The sequence below is a fragment of the Anoplolepis gracilipes genome, chromosome 4 (assembly GCF_047496725.1).
Source record: "Anoplolepis gracilipes chromosome 4, ASM4749672v1, whole genome shotgun sequence".
NCBI classification, from domain to species: domain Eukaryota; kingdom Metazoa; phylum Arthropoda; class Insecta; order Hymenoptera; family Formicidae; genus Anoplolepis; species Anoplolepis gracilipes.
This window is the reverse complement of record NC_132973.1, coordinates 5,201,123-5,226,257: the sequence shown is the minus strand read 5'-3', so window position 1 is coordinate 5,226,257 and position 25,135 is coordinate 5,201,123. Positions and strand designations below refer to the sequence as shown.

The following is a 25,135-nucleotide window of genomic DNA, read 5'->3' as shown; positions in this document are numbered from 1 at the left end:
AATAAACTGTTATATCGTACCGAATTTTTCTATCAATCACGCTTCCTTCATAATTGATTAAGCTGAAAAAATAAATGTACATGGGATAGCAAAAGTGCTTTATAAAAATTAATTAAAACAAAATCATCAGTCATCATCGAGAAATTAAATAATTTTGTATACCAAGGACATAATCGAGATTACAGAAAACTGTATTCAAGTTGATTAATTTCTAATTAGAGAAATTTTCAAGGGAGAATTTATCAAATGAGTACACTTTATATGAGTCTGGGAAATGGAATAAGTGATGAAGAAGATACATAAAATGAAAAGATTTTAAATCAGTATGATATACAACTTTGTACATTTATTTTGTAAATCATTATTTCCAAATAATAATAATAATAATAATAATCAATCATATTAATAATTATAATATTTTGTGATGCCATAACACCTGACAATTGACCATGCCTATCTAACAATAAGTAATGTACAACGCTTAATAACGAATAAGAGATTAGTACCAATTCTCATACACTTAACTATCGCAGGAACTCTCGTGGCGAGTGATAAAAAAAGTGTGTTGTGTGCGAGCTGCCTTTAATAATTAGCTTTTATTTAGCCCCTATCGTTTCGTGCCCTTATTCCATTATTCTATTGACTGTAGCTCTCGTCTTCTGTCTTATGACAGAACAGAAACTATATGAAAAACGCATTAAGCTTCTCTGTGTCTGTATGTTGAACGCACATATTAACATTGTTATATACGTGTATTACACGATCGGACTTTATATGGATACCAAATTACCTGGATAATGCGCTGATTTCTCTGTCGGTTCATATTCGTCAAGAGAAATGCGGCAAGATGTGAATAAATACATTAAAAAATTATATTAATTAAATTTAATTAAATGTCAAGATAATATCTTTTATATATGTGTATATATGTATATGTATATCTCGCACAAATATAAAAAAAAAAAAAAAAAAAAAAGCTAATACATCATAGTATATTTGGAATTATCGTCGATAGAAAAGTATTTCACATTCTTATAAATTAGATAATAAAATATTTATATAGATATATTTTAAGATATATTTGAATATATATAAACAGCACATGCATATATACACAGCATATATATATATATATACAAATGTACGAACCGTCAGAGACATGCGCATGGAAGATAAAAAGTAAAGATTTTTTTAAACATGATTTGTTTATAAGCTCACGCACGTACTTTCTAATCTCTTTCTTATGAATATATATGTGCAAGCAAGCATACAGTAATGAAACAATCAAACACGCGCTTACATACATATATTCGTACACACATATACACAAAAATACAATCCTGTTGCTGAGAAAAGTATTGTGATGTTTGAATTAACATTTCAAAAGGTAGCCAGAATACGTCGACGTATTATACGCAGACGGTATAAGATGGAGCATAATGTGTGTTAAGTGGTAGTATTTTATGAAATGGAGAGAAATTTACATAATACATTATTATTGAAATTACTCTCTTGAATTTATACCAACCCTTGCCAACAACCTCATTTCTTTCTAGTCTGTTATATATATATATAAATATATATATATATATATATATATATGTATATATATATATAGTATGTATATTGTATTATATATATATATATATATATATATAGTGCATAATATATATATGTAATGCATAATATATATATATATATATATGTATATATACAAACATATGCCATCCTATTCGCAAAACAAAAATAGCACTCGAAGAAGATCCTTTCCAAAACATCCATTTCAAAGATCAAACTCGACGATTTTGAATAATACTTAAAATAAGTACACCGTACGAGTTACAAACTTACGCAAATTAGCTCGCTCGCAAAAATATTATGACTGGCCCATTAACATACTAACAACAATAGGTGCACTACTGCGATATAGGCATGACGAATCGATTGAGATAATTAAAAATAATCGATATAAAGACAGAGAGAATAGGAGACGACCGCGATTTTCCTAACGAAACAGCCATCTTGCAGCATTTATTTGTTTCTCATAAACATAATTACAATATGACTTTAATTATAAATCGATCTGTCCTCGATGCGTACGTAAAATTGATACCCGATGATACAAAATTCCATCGTTTTTGAATTGATTTCTTCCACTCAAGTCGAATACTTGCATGATATCAATGTTGCGAAACAATTTTTTTCGGAAGACCCAACGAAGAAATGCGATAGGCGATACTTTCATTTTCGGGTCGAAAGATCTCGGCGCATTCCGAATGACTTTCTTGACTCTGTTGTATCGAATCGACGACAATAACTGATCTGCCAAACGACCAACAGATCGAAAGTGTCTCTACGATTGCACACGCGAATACCATAAATCTGCCATATACCGCATAATCGGCATGTGGCGTGAGCTTACGACACACCTTATACGTATCTGAGGATTATCGAGGTACCGTCTACTGTGGACAAGATGATTTTCTTAGGTTTAGATTCGCATTATTACGCGCAGCATTTGGTGCACCCTATGGCGGAACATCACGAGGCATACATTCTGTTAATTTCATGTTGATAACGTTCCTGAACCGCTTTCCTCTTGAGTTTAAATGCCGCGGTTACCAAACCCATGTCGGGAGACCACTGTTCCGCGCACAACTTTACCGCGCCGGGTATTTCGAATCTCTGGAGCTTACCTGTGAACAGTGGCAACGTATCGTTCAGCAATAATAAATTACTGGCAATAAAGAGCGTGACATAATAATAATCATAAATTAGTAGAAACTTACATTTCTTTGCTTGCTCAACAAGTTCTTGAAGTACTACTTTCTCAATTTGTGGATCGTTGCAGAGTTCTTCAAGACTCTTTCCAGTTATGCCTTGATTTGTGGCGATTTCCTCCAAGTATTGTGGATTAGGTACAACTAGCGCTACAGTATATGCTTTATTCGCATCTCCATAGACGCAAATGTTTTCCACAACGGGACAAGTCTTCAACTCAGATTCTACTTTACCCAAGGAAACGTATTCACCAAGTTGTAGTTTAACCAGATCCTTTTTCCGGTCTGTAAGACATTCATTATCGGGAGATGTTGAAATTAATAATTAACATTTGTAAAACCCATTCTATAGAAACGAGAGTTTGTGTTGCAATATATTTTTCACGTACCGATAATCTTGATAGAACCATCCGGATGGAATTCACCGATGTCGCCTGTTCGGAACCATTGTTTGCCGTCTTCTTGAAAGAAATCCTCCTTTGTTTTATCCGGCAATTTATAATAACCCGCGGAAACAATGTCGCCACCAATCACAATTTCTCCTCTAGAATGCGGATGATCTGTGACACGATAACCAGCTTCTTCCCAGTTCTCCAAACGGATATCGCAAACTGTGGTTGGTGCTCCGACTCTTCCGGTGGTTCTATCGTGCACTGAAAACAAAGGATAAAGAATAAAAATAAAGAATACACAAAATATCACATGAGAGACTGAGAATACATACTATCCATAACAGTTGCACAAGAACTCGTTTCCGTAAGACCGTATCCTTGAGTTACAGTGACGCACAAACAGAGTTTCACTTGATTGTGAGTGTCTGGACTGAGTGGAGCGCCTCCGGTAAGAACAAGCCTAACGCGACCACCAAGCACCTGCTTCGCAGCTCCAAAGATATACTTGTCGAAAAGAGGCGTTTCATAGCCCCGTTTCGTCCACTTTAATTTATATTCGTACGCAAAATTGAAGATAGCTTGCCTAAAGGGACCAGACTTCTTCACTTTTTCGTTTATTCCTTTAGAGATGCGATCAAGAATAAGCTGAAACAATTTTATATTTATCGAAATATATATATATATATATATATATATATATATATATACATATATTCTGTTTGATCAGCACTTGTGTATTTGTAATACTTATATCGAAATAAGATAAAAAGTTGCAAATCGTATAACAATGATTTTATTTTAATTTTTATATACTCGAATAATTTTTTATTTAAAGCTAAAAATGTGCAAAACTTACCGGTACCGCGGTTAAACAAGTTGGGTGTAGGACGGAAGCATCACCTTTTGATCCCCTCTGAATTTTGCTACTCGAATCAATCAATGTAAGCGGCGAGCTATAACCAATAGGAACTCCAGTCAAAAGACACACGCTTTCAGCCAAAAGTTCAAAGACATGAGCCAATGGCAAGAAACCGAGAAAAACGTCGTCTGATCTGATTTGTACCGCGTCGGAAAATGCTTTTAGAGTGCTTATGATATTTTTGTGAGAAAGAATCACGCCTTTCGGAACTCCGGTCGAACCTGACGTATACATAATTATGGCCGTGTCATCGCCTTTTGGTGAATTACTCTTCACTTTCGAATCGTTGCCCATTTTGATGACGTCAGAGAAGGGGACCAGCCGCACTCCATTCTAAAAACAAAAACAAACGATGGAGAATATTTAAAAAAGAGAAAAATAATCTCATAAATGGCAATATACGTCATTGATGATTACGTAATAGCATAATAATAGTCAATTACAGTCAATGCCATAGCCGTTAAATAAAGACAAATTTTTGGAAAGAAATACTATCCGATTCAATATTATTTTCAAACGGTTAATAATTAATTATATAATATGGAATATTTTTTTGTAAATGACGCAATTTGTTGACTGTTTACAAAGAAAATGACAAATTGAAACTTTTTATATTCATAATTTAACGCGTAAATTCATTACATGCTACTTTTTATTTGATGATAAATGCTACCTTATAGCCTTTAGTGTCAGTCGATTTTAGTTGATCTTCCATGTAAATAATCTTCTTGACCTCTGGCACCATTTCTAGCAATCGCTTGAACTTTGGCAAAAGATCATGGCTGGTAATGACAGTGTCCACCTCGGTTTCATTAATACCATGAGCGATAGCTTCATCGCCCAAGGTCGCATAAATCGTCACCACCGTAAAGTTCTGCTTGAAGCACGCGTGTGCGGCAATCATCCATTCCGCTCTTGTCTCAGCAAAAATAACGACGTTGTTGCGTGGCTTCATACCCAGCTCGATCAAACCTCGACCAAAGGAGAGGGCCAACCTGTCAACGTCGTTGTAAGACTTCCATTTGTACTCTCCCATTTTATACTGTAAAACAAATGGAATTTTATAATAAATACAGAATATCCTCCTTTCAACGCTGATGTTATTAATCAACCAATAATGATACAGACACCTATAACTGATTTGTTCCAAGAGTTTCTCTTTTATTAATTTCTTTTTATAATCGTAAGAGATAAGAAACTTTATAAGTTAAAAAAGTTTAAGTTATTCGCTATTTCACCCGCGTGTCTCACCTTTTTGAAAATTCTACCGTTAGGTTGCGGCTCATCCTCTTCCGCTAAGATTTGCCTGGTGCCAAGACATCTTTTGTCGCCGTGCATCTTGACAACCCAGAGAAGCACTTTTTCCAAAGTGTCGACTTTTTCACGTTCAAGCTTGATGTGCATTGATGCCGGGGAGTCGACGCTTCTGTAAGTGACCTGGGACTCATCCTTCGAGATCGGACGGGCCTTGATCCTCCTAGATGCCTTACGCTTCTCCCAGGGTCGTTGAAGTATGAGATATACGGGGAATGTCAACAAGTCGTACACATACGATAGAGCCTTGATCGCGTGGATCGCACCGCTGATCCAGAAGCCTTCCATTTCCCTGATAAATAAAAGTATTTCTATTTAGACATTTTTACGCTAATATCAAACGTTAAACTTTGGCGTTCGTGAAACGCAAAAAAATGATAAGTGCGAAAAATAAATATTTTTATTTATTAATCCGCGATCAATAAATAGATTCTTTTAATTTTCAGATCTCTTAAAAAAAAGAGAAAGAATTAACGTAATTACATAATTTATATTCGGTCGCAATACTCTGGAATTTTTCCAGAAAAAGCGAATTCGAACAGTTATTTACATTCTTATGAAAATTTCTTATCAGATACCGCAATATCTCCTTTAGCTATTTATATCAGGAAACTTTTTATTTGCACTCGCTACGTGTGCAATATTGAAATAAAAACAAAAAAAGATTATCTTTCGAGTCATGCATCATGCAAATATATGTATAATTCATATCAATAATAAAGCAATATGATATATGCTAGATCGATAAGCAATAATTAATATAAACGAGATTAATTTTATTGGTAATTTTTATCAAACAATTAGCGCCTTTTATCTATCTTGGAATAACTACATAAATGCAACGCTTATCATGTTAGATGCGTGAGAAAAAGAAAAGTATAAGTAGCTACATAACATGTCCACACATTAAGATTGATAAAGTGATAAAAATACATCAAACAAATCATCGCAACAATTAAATATAAGTGTAATCGAGACATGTATCAACAATTGTAAAGACGTATATAATCATAAATTTGGCTTCTGTAATTATTAAATACTAGGACGTTGTCCTGTTAGTTTTTTGATACTAATAAAAAAATGTTTAATACGTTTAATCGATGTCTAAAAGTCACTCACTCTTGTTTAATATGTTTAACCTTTTATACCTTGTTTAATTAAGAATATATTAATGATTTTCAATCGGGCGAGTAAAGAGAAAATATTTCACACATTCCGAGATTGATGTATTCTTGATGATATAAAATTTCCTGATTACGTTTATTAAACATAAATATACTCGTTAAATATTTAAAAATTATGTACATTAAATATTAAAATTTACGTGCGTTACAAAGAGATGACTTTTTTAGCGGAAAAATATATAAACTACACAAAAATTTATATAACTACTCAAATTTATATTAACATTGTGAATAATTGCCTTATAATATATATAAATATTGAAAGATAGCGAATTCTTTTTATTATATCACATATAAAAAAAAGAAAGCTAAAGCAGAGAGTTATTTTAAATCCGCTTTAATTAGAAGATTTCATCAGATCGAGTCGCAGTTGTGATAAAATATCATTTTACGATGAAGTCAATTTAAATCAGTAAATTTGCATATCAGTTCCGTTGATTTCTTTTCACTCTATTATTTTGATCACTATATCTCATTCGCGATATACCCCGATCTTCCCTGGACTTTACATCGTACTTATGCAAAGTTTATATCAGTAGCCACGTCGTGTAAGCTATAATTTAATCGAGTTACTTTCAATTTTGTTTGCTAATTATATGTATCGACTAAACAGTATCATACTCCACACTCGATATGAGTATTATGCAAATTAAATAAACACAAGTTATATCATTAATTGCGATATACATATATATATATATATATATATATATATATATATATATATATAAAATTGAATTTTTCTGCAATTCGAATGACAAATTGACGAAAGTCTGTTGTTTTTTTTCTTTTTATTAAAATGATAAAAGCTAAATATGTATCAAAAGTGGCAAATTTTATTTTTTTCTCAAAGAATTATTTTTATAGACAAAAAATATGATTTTAATAAAAATAATGTTGAAATAATTTCTATGCAGTTATTTTATTCTACAATATGCATTAATATAGATATCTATTGCTTTATCATCATACTTTAAAATAATTTTTAAACAATTGCTTTGACGATAAAATATTATTAGTACATATCTTTCTATTTTAATAAAGTATAAATATTAAAAAGTAAATAGATAGTACACATATCTTAATATGTAGGAAAATGTTAGATCAATTTTTACTTTCTGATACTATTTAACCAATTTATTACAGAGAATTTATGATCAAAAAGACACATTCAAAAATTTATGTAACCCTGTATAATGATTACGATCGAAGTATATATGTTTTAAGAAGGAAGACGCCGAGAAGAAAACATGCGAGCGAGATTTCAATATCGTCACGGACTTTGAACGTCGCGAATTCACGCGTCAAACGAATGGAGCCAACGAGTCTTTCGGGTCTTATCTGTGGCGTCGTGCGTGTCTAAAGAATCTTCAACGTGCGTAAGACAAAAAATCCAACGATAAGGAATTACAAAGACGTTGTGCAACAACAGACGTCTCACAGCTAAATATCATATTATTTTTTTCACATTTGTGTACATACATATATACTTACATATATACTTATCTTTTCAACAATTTGTGTGTGACATGGCAAAAAATTTCGGCAAAATAAAAATTATTTCTCTCGTGATCAAGAAATAATTTTATTCCGCGCAATTCGATAAAAACGAATAGGAATTATAACGCGGATTATCACGGTAATTTTTTATTTCTCTTACAATGCAATTGACTCAAAGATATATTTAGAAAGTATAAAAAGAATAATAACTAAATTAACTAATTTTATCTATGAATATGTTATATATGATAAGGCAATTTTGTGAAGAAAAACTCACAAAATAAAAAAATCGTAGAGACAAAATGAGGAAATTTATAATAAAAACACATTAGTCGTTATGATAAGAAAATAAAGAATCAATATGTCATAAAATATTAATCACCTGCGCAATTAGGAACTCTTTATTTCTATTTTATCCCGCTATCTATTTCCGACATTCGGATAAAAAAATGTACAGAACAGCGTTAAAACTAAACGTCTTTACTGCTAACTAATATACGGTTGCTTAAAAATAACGTGTTACAAATTTATACAAAGAGAAGAAAAAGAGAAAGAAAGAGAAAAAGTATGACAAGACAAAGAAGTTATTAAAAATAGATAAAAGTACTTCATACCTACGCTTTTTCCTTGAATGTAAATCAATATGTGTATTAAATCTATACCTTGTAATATGTTATATATCAACTTGACAAAGATCAACATACTTTGACATATTTTACTAATATAGATTACCGTAATATATACCATATGTGTACCGTATAATGTTCAAACATGCGCGCAATCATGCAAAAATCAAGATTTTGACAAACAAAAAGTACATAGTAATGAAATAAAATCTACATCTATACAAATGATTATTCAATTTTAACGTAAACAGTTGCGAAATTAAAATTTATTTGTACTGAAGCACTAATGATATTATTGAAAAAATCCTGTTGTAAATAAAAATTTTATAAAATTTTCAAAAGATTACAATCGATTTTTTGCAATAATATCGATTACTCAATTTTTTCATATTCATCCTTGTATGATAACTGGTTAATATTTTTGTAGAAAAAAAAAAAAAAATAAAAGCATATTTAAAAATGTATTTCCTATTTAACACCATAAGAATTAAGACACATATTTGAATTTTCGGATTTGGGTGTCTAAAAAAATTCAAACAATCTGTCTTAATCATCAGAATCCTAAAAGTTCAGAAGAGTATCTGAAAATTTAGTCACTCTTCTGCAAATTCAGGCAATGTATCTGTAAGAATCGTTTTTACATTTTGTCTAAAGTTTTAATCAATCATTTATTATAATGAATACTGAAATGTAGTAACACTTTTTAACTTAATTTTCGTGTAACACGTGATATCAATTTGTGCAAGAGATTAAAATTACTCTGTCACAATTTAGATGAAGCGCTCAAAATAAAATGTACAATCGTACAATCTTTAGCTATGCATTCGATTCGCATGCCGATAACATCGAAAATAAAAATATCGTGCTAAAAATAAGAGACAGAGATATAAGTCAAAGCGACAGAGAAACAGCTAACACATATATAACAGCTGTTCGACTGATTCTTGCAAAACATGTCACTGTAACAATGCAAGAGAGAATTGAAAATAAAATATAATAAAGTATAAAGGAAGGCTGAATATATTCTGTAAATGCATATTTTTAAATGCAATTGCAACATGTAGAAAACAACTGTGTAAAGAAACGTGCTATAAACAACGAGGTAAAATAAAGGGCTCGATTTATGCATCGGGTGTGTTTTGGAAAGCACATTCCGTCTCATCCCTTCTCAGCACATTCTGAATTGGATGTCACGCGCTGTCCGAGAGCGAAAAATCATATCTCTCATAAAGCGATAGTGAAAGAATCCAGCAAAGAGAAAACGCATGCGGGGCTGCGAGATGCGACATTTTTTTTTTTTTTAGAGGTGCAAGCTCATTTCATCTAATGCGAGCTACACAGCAGCATTTCCCGTTTATACGACTCACTGTTTATCGTCCACGATCATGGTGGCGGCGTTATATCCGGTCGCCCTTAATTCCAAGATCGACACTCTTTATCGCCTGGGTGCTTCTCTCTGTGATGCGGATTAATCGACACACTGCAAGAAAAACCATTCCCAAGGTCGGCACAAGTTAGTCAACAACTCTGGGGTTGCATGCGGGACGACGATGCATTCAAGCATGCTCGTTGTCGAAATGGCTCTCGACTTTGGCGGTGAAGATCCTTGAGATCGTCACTCGCAGATAAGGTCGAGAGAGCCGGAAATCGCTTCCCGACCTTTTCATCCACGACAATCGTTCTCCTCGATCGTTAAGGAATAAGAATCTTCCGGTTAAGAGACCCGCGAAAAATCGCGCCATCTCTTGCATACAAATGTTTCGAGAAATATATTTTATTCCTTCAAATATTAATATACAGGGTAGGCCATTTTAATCTTTCCACTGAAATATCCATCAGAATCCATAAGTTTTAGACAAAAGTTGTATAAACGTCATGTTTAATTTTTTAAATACGACACCCTATATATTATTGCATATTCTTGTAGCTTATCTCGAGAGCTTTCCAAAACACTATAATCAAATGTTTTTTTTTCGTGAAGTACTTTTCGAGTTATAAGGCTTCAATAAAGTTGCAATATTTTCACATAAAATATAAGTTCGATTATCTTACCCCTACTTTTACGCACAGAATAATGAGACGAATTAATTGGTATAAAGAAAACACATAGTTATCTTTAAGAAAAAAATCTGAATTTGCAACTGGCAGTTACACATTTTTACTTTAACATAATTATGTGTTTTTCGATTTTTTTTAAAGAAACAATCATGTATTTTCTTTATGATTATTATTATGTGCTAAAAAGTATTAAAATATAAGATAATCGAAAAATTAATATTTTACGAGATATTTCATATTTAATGTCAAAATTTTGGAACTTTTAAGCCTCATAACTCGAAAAGTACTTAATCAAAAGAAGTTTTATTAGAGTGTTTTGGAAAGCTCTCAAAGTCAGCTATAAGAATATGCAATAAAAAATTTGGTGTTCCATTTAAAAAAATTGACCTTCACGTGACCTTCAAATGACTCTCCCAGGTCAAACCAATGGTACTATCTTATGGCCCCCTCGAAACAACATACAACTTTTGTCTAAAACTTATGGATTCTGAGATATTTCAGTGGAAAGATTAAAATGGCCTACCCTGTATATATACATATATTATTATATATTAATGGCGTACCACTCGTGTATACAACGTGGATCAAATTGAAAATTTCAAAATACATTGAAAACAGACATCTTCTTCAATTACTCTCATACATGATAAAAAAATGTATTTTATTCTTTATAGTCACGAGTCTTATATAAATCATCGCTATTCGTTGCAGCACGCAATAATATCATGCATCTTTGCATCTTTAAAGTGCTTCATCTTCACTCAAGCGTGGGATGTATCTATATAACATAATTCATGTAACAACTATTTAGATTTAATTGCGTGATAATATGCTTCAAAGTCCTACATATCAAAGAAACTATACGATATGTATATAAGTATAATAACTGAAATATATTATATATATGATCTATAAAAAAACGTCATTAACATACACGAATGATGCTAACAGAGAAGTCAAATATACATAAGTTAACAAGAGGACATAGTTTGCATATACATATGACAAACTTATAGTCTAAGAAATCGATCTTCGCACCATAAAACGTAAACTACAACGGATCAAGATGTATACATCCATTATATATACAACTTTAATAATAAATGGGATATAACGGCGGTTCGATCTATACCTATAGTAGATATGTAATTTATGTGCATTTATGCGAAACGGAACCAGAGACTTTTTCCAACCTTAAATAAAATCTACATCTATACAAAAAATTATTCAAATTTAATGTAAATAGTTATGCAAAATTAAAATTTGTCTGTACTGATAGTATATTATTGAAAAAAAAAAAAAAAAAAAATCCCGTTGCAAATAAAAATTGTGTAAAATGTTTTCAAAAGATTACAATCGATTTTTTGCAATAATATCGATTGCTCAAATTTTCATATTCACTGTCATCCTTGTATGACAGCTGGTTAATATTTTTGTAGAAAAAAAAATAAAAGGATATTTAAAAATGTATTTCCTATTTAACACTATAAGAATTAAAACCCACATGTTTGATATTTCAGATCTGGGTGTCTAAAATATCAGACAATCTGTCTTATTGTTAATTATCAGAATTCTAAAAGTTCAGAAGAGTGTCTGAAAATTTAGACACTCTTCTGTAAATTCAGGCAATGTATCTGTAAGAATCGTTTTTACATTTTGTCTAAAGTTTTAATCAATCATTTATTATAATGAATGCTGAAATGTAGTAACCCTTCTTAACTTAATTTTCATGTAATATGTGATATCAATTTGTGCAAGAGATTAAAATAACTCTGTCACAATTTAGATGAAGCGCTCAAAATAAAACGCGTACGATCGTACAATCTCTGGCTATGCATTCGATTCGCATGGCGATAACATCGAAAATAAAAATATGCAACTCAATCCGGACGAGAAATTTTCCAGCATTGAAAATTCATCGTCTATTCGAGAAAGCAAGAATTCTTCGACGTTGTTCGCAATTTGTCCGTCGCGGTCCTTATGATCACGTTAGCCACGCGGCAACTGACACGGTCAAGTGCACTTTGACCCCGATACACGCGTCAATCCACGCATTGCATGCAATGGGAACGCGGGCGCGAGTGCAGGCCGTTATTTGACAGCTAAAGAGTTTTCGCAATCTAAGGCTGGTATTTTTGTTGTCGGCTTTATTTAGGGAATATAAGTTTATAACAGAAGTCCAGATTTGTGATTTTTCCTGCGCGAATCGCATCGATCAATCTAAATTAATGCGTATAAGAATCTTTATTAAGAAGAGAAGCAATCGATTGCTTTTAATAAATAAATAGATTTATAGCTTTATGTTTTATCTTTTATTCAAAGAGAAATATTAATATAAGGTCATGTCGACGATTAAACGATGTCTCGAAATATAAACAAGTATAAAACATGTTTTCCTCTGCAATACATATATATCACACTTTATTCTTATTACTTACGAATGTTTTTATATTATATCAAAGAGTAATGAATAAACACGAAGACGTTATAAATAATACAGAAACGCGAACCTTGATCGGCCCGTTTCACAAGCTCAAGATTCAAAGTTCACAAGTTATTCCTTGACGCAGATAACTATTCAGAGATATTGATCGATGGTACAAAGAACACTTATGTCAGGAAATTATATCCACGATATGAAATATATATCATTAATTTTTTTTTTCTTAGTGATATTTTAATAAAGAAATAAACATTTTTCTATATAATTCTAGTATACTAAATCCTGATTAAATATATTTTTCAACAAAAATCTAAATACTGAAAATATTTTTTCTTTTACGAGACCATGTTATGTATATTTCATGTATATATGTATAAGGCATTAACATTTTAAGGCCTTACATTATATTGACTTAAAAACTACAAAGCTATATTTTATTTATTTATTCTTTTTAAAAAAACAGAAAAAAAATTAGTCATACATATTTAAGATGCTTGAAAAAAACTGCTGATACAAGAGAAACGCGCGTATATACTTTTTATAAATTAATTACAACATTACGTCATAGTCGATTTTGCGTCGTATCTTTTAATGAATTAATAACGTATGATGGCTAAATTATATTCACAAAACAATAACCAATGAGAAATCAGATTCCTGCGCAACAATAAATCTTGAAGGTGCGATTCTTGCGTGCCTCATATTTGATTTGCATTTTTTGCTTATAATCATTGCTCTATCAGTCGCTCTTATCGAAGAGTCCAAAGTGCAATTCTGCATGAGCGAATATCCACGAAGAGAGACGTGCAGAAGAAAAAGACGTCGTAATACCGATAAAGGTTCGTCCATTGGCACTATTCCAGGCGTTGCGTCACTACTTGTATTCGTGGCAGCAACCTTCGTTCATCGCGACGTGTCACCAACGCGACAAATGCTCGCGATGGGTTGCGATTGATTACACTTTCAACACTTGACGTTTATAAACCATACAAGCGGATATCATTTTTAAAGCCGACGCGTGAATAATACTGTTTATTTTAGAAGCCTTATGGCTTATTCTTCGTAGTGTACACATGTCGCGATGTCATTGTATCACTGTTTTGTACCAAGATCAAAGTACTTTACATGTAACGCGAGCTAAGTCAAGGAGTGTGTTTTACTCCGATAGCGAACATGTTGGTATGCTCTTTCATGCAATGTAATCACACACGATTGTATGTATAAGAATATATTAATACATATTCTATAAAATATACAGAGTTAGGTATAATATACTCCTTTATAAATTGTATAAAATAATTAAATGCAAATTGTCCGGAGAGCCAAAAATATTCAAATATCTATGTGTATTTATAGAATCATTTAAAAGGGAACTTGTTCAATATTGCGAGAATTTATTATTTCCTATCACAAAGATCATTAAAATGTCTCTTTAACTTTTTATAAAATTATAAATGATTTGCATCGCGAATCCTTTTTTTTTTTCTACAATCAAAATTCCCATTTTCTATGTCCATAATCGCAAGAAAGTTGATCTGCACATTCCTATGTAATGTATTGACAAATGTCAACCTTGATCGGCTTTAACAAACCGATTATCAGACCATTAACTCAATTTATAAGCACACGTGTCCCCAAATAAATACATAGAAATATATAAGTTACGATGCGCACTCATATCCGCCATAGAAGAATGACCTGTCTTCCGTAACACATTTAACAAACGTAATACTATACAATCGTATATGCAAGATAATTTGATGCTGTACTGACGAGTTTCTAAGGATTGTAGCTTAACCCAAATTAAACACAACAGTCTGAATGCTCACGTTTCGTTGCAAAACAGCCGTAAAAAGAATACGAGGTATTCAAGAAATGTTATTGAATATTGAGAATATACTCACTTATTAGTAACAATGTCAAATTTTCGTAAATTAAAAATACTAGATTACTTTTTTTTTAATTCGTTTAAGATATAGTGTAAGATAAACATAGCTTCTAAAACAATGCTCCGAATATTTTATTATAAGAATAATTATTGTTAAAATAGAAATTACTCGTGTTTTTTAAAATGTTTCTTATATGCATCAATATTCAAGAACCTTATTGTTAGCTTCAGCACACTCGGCCCTCAATAATTTGTAACTTTTGTATTAACTAACACATAAGATAGTTGTAATCATTTTTCAATATTCTTATTCCTTTTAAAAAATCTAAAACAAACTTACTTTCAAAAAATATCACATTTGAATATACATGTAACATATATAACTAAACATAAAATTATGCAAAATTATACCAGTCTTGGAAATATTTGTAATTCAAATTATTATGAGTCAAGTCTCGATTAGACTTGTTAAATAATATTGTTTAATTTGATTTTATTATGCAAGGTGATTCTAAATAAATACGCAAAATTTTAGCAAATAATTTTTTGTCGAAAATTAAGAGAAATCCTTCATATAAGCATGTACTCCTATATTCTTCTTTAAGGAATTACATTTTTTCAAAAAGGAAGGTGAGAATTAGGTTTTTATTTTTTTATCCATTTTTATTGTAATATTCACTATTTTGTTTTGCTTGCTTTTATTTTATTTTAAAATTTAATTTCTTGTAACTCAAAAACCTATGCCATTTAACATCGTACTGTGCATGATAATATATTTTCTTTTTTTTTACTTGAAAATTATTGATTTTAAGCAAAAAATAAAAGAAATAAAGTTTTTAAAGGAATCAAGCTTTCTAGCACACAATGTTAAGTTCATATTCCAGCTCGTTAAAAAGTTTAATAAAAAGTTTAATAAAAAGTTTAATAGGTGTATAACGATACGCAAGGATTAAAAAAATATTATTAAGTATGTTAATGGCAAATATCTACCAAATTTCATCTTTTTAACTTATCCAAAATTAAAAAAAATAAGAACCTAATTTTTACTTTCCTTTTTGGAGAAGTATAACTCCGCAGGGAGAAATGTAGAAGTATATATGTTTATGTAAGATCCTTCTTAATTTACAACACAGAATCTTTTAAAATTTTTCGCACTTATTTATCACCCTATATATCAAGATTATATAAATAACATTAATATAAATAATCATGAAATGTAAAAAATACATAATAATTATTTAATGACATTTTTATTTATGTATAAATGAAAAAAAAGCACAAAACTTTTAAAATTTTAAAATCTATACCGCATAGACATACGTAACGACTAAATTATCTTGTGTTTAACATATATTAAAAGCACTCATTGTCGGATATATTTTATAGCATTTGGAAAGTCATAAATATTATAATAAAAAAATGTTTATATTAAAACATTTTTTACTTGTGTGATCACGTTTAAATATTTTCAGTAACAAATTTAAAAATATCTTGTCAATTAATATTTTTACTCATTTTTACTTTGTCGTAATTAATAATCGATTGAAAAAATTTTAGATATTGAGATGACATTACATTACTAGTTGTATAAGAAAAGAAATTTTAAAATTTATATCAATACAACTAATTATGCAAAAGCATGTTCATGATCAGTTTCTTTATAAGTAGTTATACTAATTAAGTGCATGGAGGGAAACTATTCAATTTATGCTTTAATTTTTTTATAAGTTATACTAATTAAATGTACGGAGCAAAACTATTCAATTTATGCTTTAATTTCTTCATAAGTTATACTTAATTAAATGTAAACAAAAAGGAGGACAATATACGGAAGCATACAAATGAGATGACGACAAGTTTCAAAATAAAATATGTCTACTTTAAATATGTTAATTTTTTGGTTATTGGACAGGTTACTTTACAACAGTCCAACCACAAAATTAAATGAATAACAAAATTAAATGAATCATTGAATTGTGGACAATTTCAAGAATCGTTGAAATACATGTTAAAATTGAAAATTGCCAACAAAACTAAGATCAAACAATTCTTCAAGAGTCAAATAATAATTGACGAGCACGTATTTTAATTTCCATCAATTATGATTAAGTATGCTTTTAATACAAATTATTTCGCAACGAATTGTTATGTAAGCTTATTATATTCGCGCGTATCAATGTCCGTGAGTATAACCGACGATACGTAGAGCGTAACGAATTAATTAAATCATTTAACACAAATTATCTGCGTTGCTTCGCGATAAAAATACGAAAGTATATTCTTTGCGAGAGCCTTGATACCGCGTAAACATTTATGTAATTTGACACGTAACACAGTTTGCAAACTCAACCGCTGTAATATTATACACATATGTATCTCGAACAATTGGATCAATTGTTAGGCAAATAAAGACATCCCTCGGATTTTATACGCTTTAATTTACTGATCGATCGAATCACGGTACACACAAGGCCGAACAAAGATCGCGTTCAATCCCACAGATGAACCTCTTATATGCCGGTTAGCAAAACAACTTGGCGGTCAGAAAAAGAATGAACAACACGAAATAAAAAATGGTCTTCTACTACGGAAGGTGCGAGAAGTTTGCAAGAAAGTTGTACAAACATGCGCGAATTTAGAAACTTATATTAGTTTAGAATTTGTTAGAAATTGTTCCTTATCCAATTGTTGTTTGTATAACAGGACGATCCACGTAATAAGCCATGTAATAGTATAAAACAGATCCTATATATAATTTCCAAAATGCATTTTCGAAAAAATTTCCCTTTCCCTTTATTTAAATCATAGCATATCGTTAGTATTATTCGTCACTTTGAAATTTTTAAAGAAAACTCATACATTTTCTTGGCATAAATCTTCATCAGCGACATCGATTTAAACAAAAGCACAGACATATTTCCTATCCAAACAGACCACCACCTTTAAAATATGTATATTAAAGTACATTCATAGTAATAAGTCATACATTAACCCTTTCCGGTCACGAATAAATTCAAAATAGATATAATAGCATAACTTTTAAATTTAGATTGTACGTGGGTGGTTTCAATGTAAATCGCTATCAGAGAGAAATTAGAGAGTTAATCAAAAATTATCACATCCAAAGAACGATCTAAATTGGAGCAAAAATTACAATGTATCGATTTTAATAGTATGAATTTATTCGCCATTTCGCCGATTACACGTTCGCTGGGTTCTTTGTAAGACGAGCGAGTGAATTGTATACAATTTTCCATTTGCTTCGATCTAAAAAGAAATGCCAATAATATATTGTCGCGAGAGCGGAAGAGAACTGAAAGAGGGACCACGCGAGGGAGAAGGTTTCATGCTACATCGACATTATTAATAACCTCGCGCGCGGTCAATGATGAAACCACCATGTACTACTTTACGGATTGTTTCCGTCTAGCCGATCGTCCACGTCCCGCCTGACATGAATACGATGCCTATGCATCATTCTCGAACTCGCGAATTGCAGCTGTGACCCATCGAGCAAGATGCTTGACGACTTCATTAATAATCTTCGAGTGTATCCCCACTTAATGTATAAAAGAAAAACTAATCTTTTGTAAGCATATTTTACAATCGACATTGTGAAGAAAATCATGATCGTAAATCATCCATCATTTAGAATTCATCGGAAATACTAAAAAAGCAATTAATATAGCTCGTGTAATATTTATGGAGGTTAATACGCGCAATCTTGACATATACTGGATTAACATTACTACTGTTATACCTTCATGTATATTCAGATGCGGCAAAAGTGATGGATTTATTGCAGGTCTTTGAAAAAAAAATTATCAGTTTTACATATAGAAGAATATCTAAAAGAAAATGTCAGTAATATTTTAATAATTGATTATAAACCTGAATGTTTCTCCATTTAATCATTACAAATAACATAAAGAAAATAGATGAAAATTATTTCATTCGCTATAAAAAGTATGTAGAACGAGAATTACAAGATTTTAAAACAAATGTATTCACTAATAATACACGAGTTTCTTTGAAAAAAAAATGGAAAAATAATTGAATAGAATGAAAAATAGAAAAATAATTGAATGTCTGTTGATGAAAATTATTCTTTTTTTTTCTTACCCCAAAAAAAAAATATGTTTTTCTACCCTTTATAATGATAAAAAACAAAAAAGTGCAATTTGTCACATCTTGCTAAAAGCAATAAAGAAGCGAGACAATATTATGACAATCATTACAGTCATACGTAGTGTTAAAAGAATTATTTCTTGATTACTAAGTATGTGCAAATATAGTTTGCTAAATTAAATTAATATGATTAAACTAATATGATTATAACAAGAATGTTTAATGCTGAGATCACTTCGAAAGCATCTCGTGAGTTTGCGCTCTATAATTTATATTTTTTTCGATGTTCTGTAAATATTTTTTATTATTTATTCTTATTAAACTTTTCGTATTTTTGTTTTTTGTAATAATTTCGTTTTGTTCACAACTAAAAAATATTGCTCTTCTAGCCTTCCATTTGTTTCGTTAAATTTCATAGAAATTTTTCTTTATATTCGTTCATTCATTTACTTTTATGTCTTGATGACTAAAAGATACATATTATAGAATACTGAAGACATTGTAAAGGAATGAAAGCAATGTTAAATAAAAAAATATGGAATCCTAACGATATATGGAATTATAACGCTGTCATAAATTTGACGGAATCGTATAAAAGATATCAATTAAACAAGCAGCTTGATATTTCTATTTGCGTATAATTTGCCCTGTCCATTAATAAATCGATCAACACGTCGACGATTTCGCTGAATATCAATCATTGAATTTATGAAAGCAACAATTTCAATAAAAATGAGAATTGATACGCGTTTCTATCGTGAGTCATCTCGGTCAGTTCAACGTGCACTGACACCGAGCGTTATATAATTTCTCCATGAGTCGCCTCCTCCGGGAAGCTGGCGGTTTAGTTCAAGAATTGTCGCGTGAAGAAATGTTGACGCATGATGTAAAGAGGAAAAAAACCAACGACTTACACTCGAGTCGAAGGATGATTCAAGGAAATATTCAAGGAAACGTTATGATTGCATTTCCGCTTGATATCAACGAAATCTGCGTGATCTATCTTTGCGAATAAAAAGCGAATAAAACTAGCGCATTAATTTGTATTAATTTTTATTTTTAAAATATTAGTCGATATTGTGCGAGATCGTTTCGATTGATGCCTTTAATTAATAGGAGAATTTATAAACGGAAATGGTATCGTGCCAGCCCGCTATTTATCCAACTTTATGATAGGATCACTACAAAAAAGATTCCAAACATTCTTGTCTTATTGTGTTTCGCATTATATATAATATTTTATATACAGAGTGTGTTGTAAAAGTTAAACTGGTTATACGTCATGTTCCTCTCATCAAGACAAACAAGAAAAGTTTCTATAAAACATGTTCCTAAAATACTTTGTTAAAAAATTAATTGAAAAAAATTCAAAAAAAAGTCAAATGTATTTAAAATAATAATAATGACATACGCAAAATACTTTAGTAATATTTTTTAAATATTTACAGAATATGGAAAAAATATAAATTATAGTGAGCGCAAGCTCACGAGATGCTTTCAAAATGATTTCAACATTAAACATTCTTGGAGTATGTGAAGTTGGTCTCTCAAAAATGGATTAGATTGATTTCTGATATATAGCCAAACCTTTACCCTGTATCTGCAATATATATTTCTTTTGTAGGATGAGAAGAACGCGATAATAGGGTAAGTTCCGGGATTGAAAAACCTGGTGACAGATGACCGATATACATCGGACCAGAAACGGCAACATCGAGGTGCCGTCGTTTACCTTGCGAGTCACAACACAACGGTTAGTTTCCCCTTCGCGCCTTCCTGCTTGTCGAGATCGTTGTCGCTTCCAGCCGACTGCCGCTCGCTTTTCCCACCGCGATCGCGGGAGAGGAAATTATCACTATGCGCGATTCAAGGGTCAAGAATGATGTGTGGGTGTGTGTACGCGCGTGCGTACCCGGCCTGCACGTTTCTTTTGCTCGCGCGCGTAATATGACGCGTAACCGCCGCCAACGGTAGACGGATAATATGAAGTAAAAGGAAGAAGAATAAATAAAAAGAGAGAGAGAGAGAGAGAGGATGGAATAGCAGCGCGTCTCGGGACGGTCAACGAACGACTGTCACCATATGTCAGTATCGCCAGCGTCGTAAATTGCACGAGTCAACTGACTTACAACCATATATATATATATGCGCACTTTTGATCTTTGATCGCGAACCCGCCGCGTGCGTGGCCCTCATTTGGAATCATTCGATAAAGCGATGCCGCGCGATCGGAGGTGATGGAATTGGTACCCGGCGCCGAACAGCTGTTTGGGACGTTGGAATCGCTCGCAGATTAAGTCGATATAATCCTTTTTATCGAGGACATCTACTCAATAATCAGTCAAATAAAATTTCTATCGAAAGTCATACACGCCTTATTATTTTGTTCTTTGGCGAAGATCAAAGTAATCCCTCAAATAAAGTAGCCTGTTTTTTTTTTTTTTAATCATATGATATCAATTGCTTGATACACGAGATGATTTATTTAATGTGTGTAGAATTTATTAGGAATCTTTCGAGGTTTAAATAATTTATTAGAAAATTTACGAGGTTTATGTCATAATGAAGATAACGATTTATCATTCACGATAGCGCGGTCATTGAAGACTTTGCTCTATGCTTTTGCGATTACGTGGTATCTATATCTAAAAGAGTAACACGTGGTTGATTTGTCAATTAAAGCAAATATCGCGCGGCGTCACAACCAAAACCAAAGGACACAAATCGCGAATAATCAATGATCTAACGCAAAGTAATATTAGTATACATATATATATATGTATACGTCGAGGCCGTAAAACCAGGTCAGCGCCTGACTGTCCTCGCAGTTGGAGCTCGATGTTCCGGCGTGCTCCACGTCCCAACGATTTAAATTGACAAGTCCAATTGCGCACAGCGAGTAGCAATAATATCGCGCTACGCTAAAAGAGCCGGAGTAATCCGAGTGATCGTTTGCTCCTTCCTTAACATCTTCATTTCTCGTCTAACGAGAGTGATTCAGGAAAAGATGCAGATACCTTGCCTCGAAACAGCTAATTTAAATTGAAAATTGTGTTACGTAAAACGTTACGTAAAAGTCTCGCTAATCATCGAGACGTTTTACCAACATCTTGAAGCATCACACAAGTTTTATTTACATTACCATCTGTCTGACTATTCCGCCAAGGACTTGGCCATACGTTTTTGACTGCTCTTATATTCTCTTCCAACATATATTACAGTTCTAACGACCATAACCATACCAGCAATTTGCAACGATTATCCTTATACAGCTATCAGGGAACATGAGAGCAGCTATATATATTTCAGTAATCCACATAATTTCTCTTTAATGATCGTAATAATGGTTAACAATAAGTACGAAATCTGCTGCGCACCTCTCATGCGTATAACCCTAAACATGAGAACCCCGCATCATATTTCGACAACTGTCAAGACTGTCTTATCCACGTTATGATATGCTATCCGTTCGAAATTAGCTATAAAATCTCCACTGGCAAAGTATTTTCTCTCCTCCCGGATCATTCTACGTACAATAAACAACACAGCATAGGAAACATTGCTTACATCGTTCTCGCAATCGAGGGGATGTCGCGCACGCAGCCTCACGACCGTGAAAGCCTTTTTGTGGAAGGACTACCACGCCACGTGTCCAATTGGAGAGAAAATTCCTCCCTCTCTCTAATGTCAGATTCCGCTTCAACACTCGTCCGAGTGACTCGTCTGCGACGTCATCGCGATACCGATCGGGTTCTCCGCGGAAGCTCCGGGTAGACGTGGTGTCACGCGCGTTCTCTACGATTGAGATCCCGGATACGAATCACGTACGTAGATACGCGTGTACTATACTAACGCCAACGCGGGAGACAGGCCGACTCGGAGATCAACGCCGCCGTCGGGGCCATCTTGCCGCTTGAAACTAGCGGGATCGATGGGACGCCACGAGCGTACCCTGTCGGCATGGAAAACGCGCCGTCCTCGGTTAAGAGGTTTTCAAACTTTAGGCACAGCGGCGCCTCTCTCACGACAAAAATACGCCCTCCTTTTCCTAATTTTTCTTTAACCAAGAGCGATTAAAATTTAATTGAAAAAAAAAAAAAAAAAAAAAAAATGTTGACTCATTATCGTCATTGACCTTATTTTCCAAGCGCACGTAAATTTCACGCGTATTATTGTTTAGTATTTTCTTCAGACAATAAGGGTTTAAAAAATGTGTTAAAGGACATATCTTATCGTTCTGAAAGTGTCTTTAAACATATTAATGTTCTTCGGGTTGTTATTAATACACGCGATACACTGAAAGCACACGTGACATTCAACACGAAACATAACAATGATATCACGCGCCTCGTGTCTGTATAAACTGACCTAATAAACTGAAAAACGTAAACATTAACATAAATATGAATCACGAAATAATAATCGCATATTTATAATAAAAGAAGATATTTTTACAAGATGTTTTTCGAAAAATTCGAGCATTCAATTTCAAGACGTATAAAATATTATGTATATATTTAAAATAAAAGAAATTAATTATTATATTATTTTTGCATATGCAGGGTGTCCGATAATTAGCGAAAAACCTGCTAATGGCAGATTCTTCAGATCATTTGCAGACGACTTTTCCCCGGAGAAAATATCGAGGCATCAATAATTTCCGAATTGTAAAAATTGAAAAGTTGCAAAAAATGATGTCTCTCGATATTTTCGCCGAGGAAAAATCGACTCCAAATGATCTCAAGAATCTTAACAGGTTTTTCACCAATTACCGGACACCCTGTAGCCAATAAATTCAAATAATTCCTTTTCTAAAACATGGAGCCGAAGAAAACGCGAGGGTAAATTGATTGATTTATTCTTTGCAATAATAATCTCTTCCTCGCAGTTATACGATAAAAATTCTACGAAAAGATGAGATATATTATATACGAATAAAGCGCTGTTGTATAAGTCTAAGATTTCTACCTGCGTCAGCATTAACAAACTATCAGTCAGCGGCAAATATATAGTTGATTCAATTTTCTTTCTCTCAGTTATGTCACTCGATCACTTTGCGGGCCGCAATACGGTGACCACTCAGAAAGCTGCACACGTGTTAGTTAAGCGGCGCCCATAGGCATGTTCCGAAAATACTGTACTTACGCGGACGTATCGCGAGTAATCTCGAGAAATAAGAAATAAAATCACACTCGATAGAAATAGGAATATTTACGCACGCGTCACTTTTTACGCAGAATTATATACAGATACCTATATAATCCATCCGTTCTCTCTTATTTCGCAAAATAATCACCAACTTCTAGTATAAAATTAATTTTTACAATAATCATTATGTTTTTACATACACATTATCGAGCGAATATAGGATATCTCGTGTGCGCATCGATAGAATATAAATACCGATTTCTCTAATGAAATCTATATTCTTACCTTTTGAAAGCGCGTACGAATCTTCCCAGTGTGTTTAATGTCTTATACGAACGAAGGACACATATTTAATGAAATCACGTCAACACCACGCTCTCTCATTTATAATGTCGCAAAATGATATCAACAAATCTCTACGCGCGTAAATTGTTATTCAACTTTCGAAACGAAAGTGGGGGGGGAGGGGGAAGGGACCCTACTTTACGTACCTTATTTGTTTAAATCACTCGGCAAACCGTTCGAGAAAGGTTTCAATTCGTCACACCGTGCATGCAGTGTATTATTATATTATATGCGCGTACGTTTTGTCAGGCGGAAACTCACTATGTCACGTTGCATCGCACGTCGGGCCGTACACTCGAACGTGTGATGTACAGACTCGACTCTCGCTCTCGGGGCGGCCGGTGCCGCGGATCTCGATATAGACAGCCGGCCTGCGCGTGGACCAATCGGACGGCGAGTCGCGACGGGCG

The 25,135-nt window shown here is 32.6% G+C and overlaps 1 protein-coding gene across 7 annotated transcripts; it reads right to left on the bottom strand.

The window, feature by feature from the left end:
* Nucleotides 1-313: 313 nt before the first annotated feature.
* On the bottom strand, nucleotides 314-25,123 carry Acsl (Acyl-CoA synthetase long-chain). 7 transcript variants are annotated; one of them, XM_072889552.1, is made up of 9 exons: nucleotides 24,872-25,090; nucleotides 10,083-10,195; nucleotides 5,343-5,697; nucleotides 4,765-5,133; nucleotides 4,029-4,424; nucleotides 3,505-3,817; nucleotides 3,170-3,433; nucleotides 2,790-3,065; nucleotides 314-2,696 (listed from the first exon to the last, which is right to left on the bottom strand). In XM_072889552.1, exons 2-9 carry the CDS (start codon nucleotides 10,100-10,102, stop codon nucleotides 2,542-2,544), a joined length of 2,148 nt encoding a protein of 715 aa, XP_072745653.1. In that variant the 5' UTR covers nucleotides 10,103-10,195; nucleotides 24,872-25,090; the 3' UTR covers nucleotides 314-2,541. The 7 variants fall into 7 exon arrangements, with proteins under 7 accessions (XP_072745653.1, XP_072745654.1, XP_072745660.1 ...); XM_072889553.1 differs by lacking the exon at nucleotides 24,872-25,090 and adding an exon at nucleotides 22,800-23,175; XM_072889559.1 differs by lacking the exon at nucleotides 10,083-10,195 and having other exon boundaries at nucleotides 24,987-25,123.
* Nucleotides 25,124-25,135: the final 12 nt, after the last annotated feature.

Bases quoted from the DNA above. Each gene is read 5' to 3' on its own strand.
- Acsl (XM_072889552.1), bottom strand. From the start codon at position 10,102: ATGATCGTGGACGATAAACA. The intron at 5,698-10,082 runs GTGAGTCGTATA...TTTATTTATCAG, and splicing joins ATGATCGTGGACGATAAACA to GGAAATGGAAGGCTTCTGGA. The intron at 4,425-4,764 runs GTAGCATTTATC...TTTTGTTTTTAG, and splicing joins CTGACACTAAAGGCTATAAG to AATGGAGTGCGGCTGGTCCC.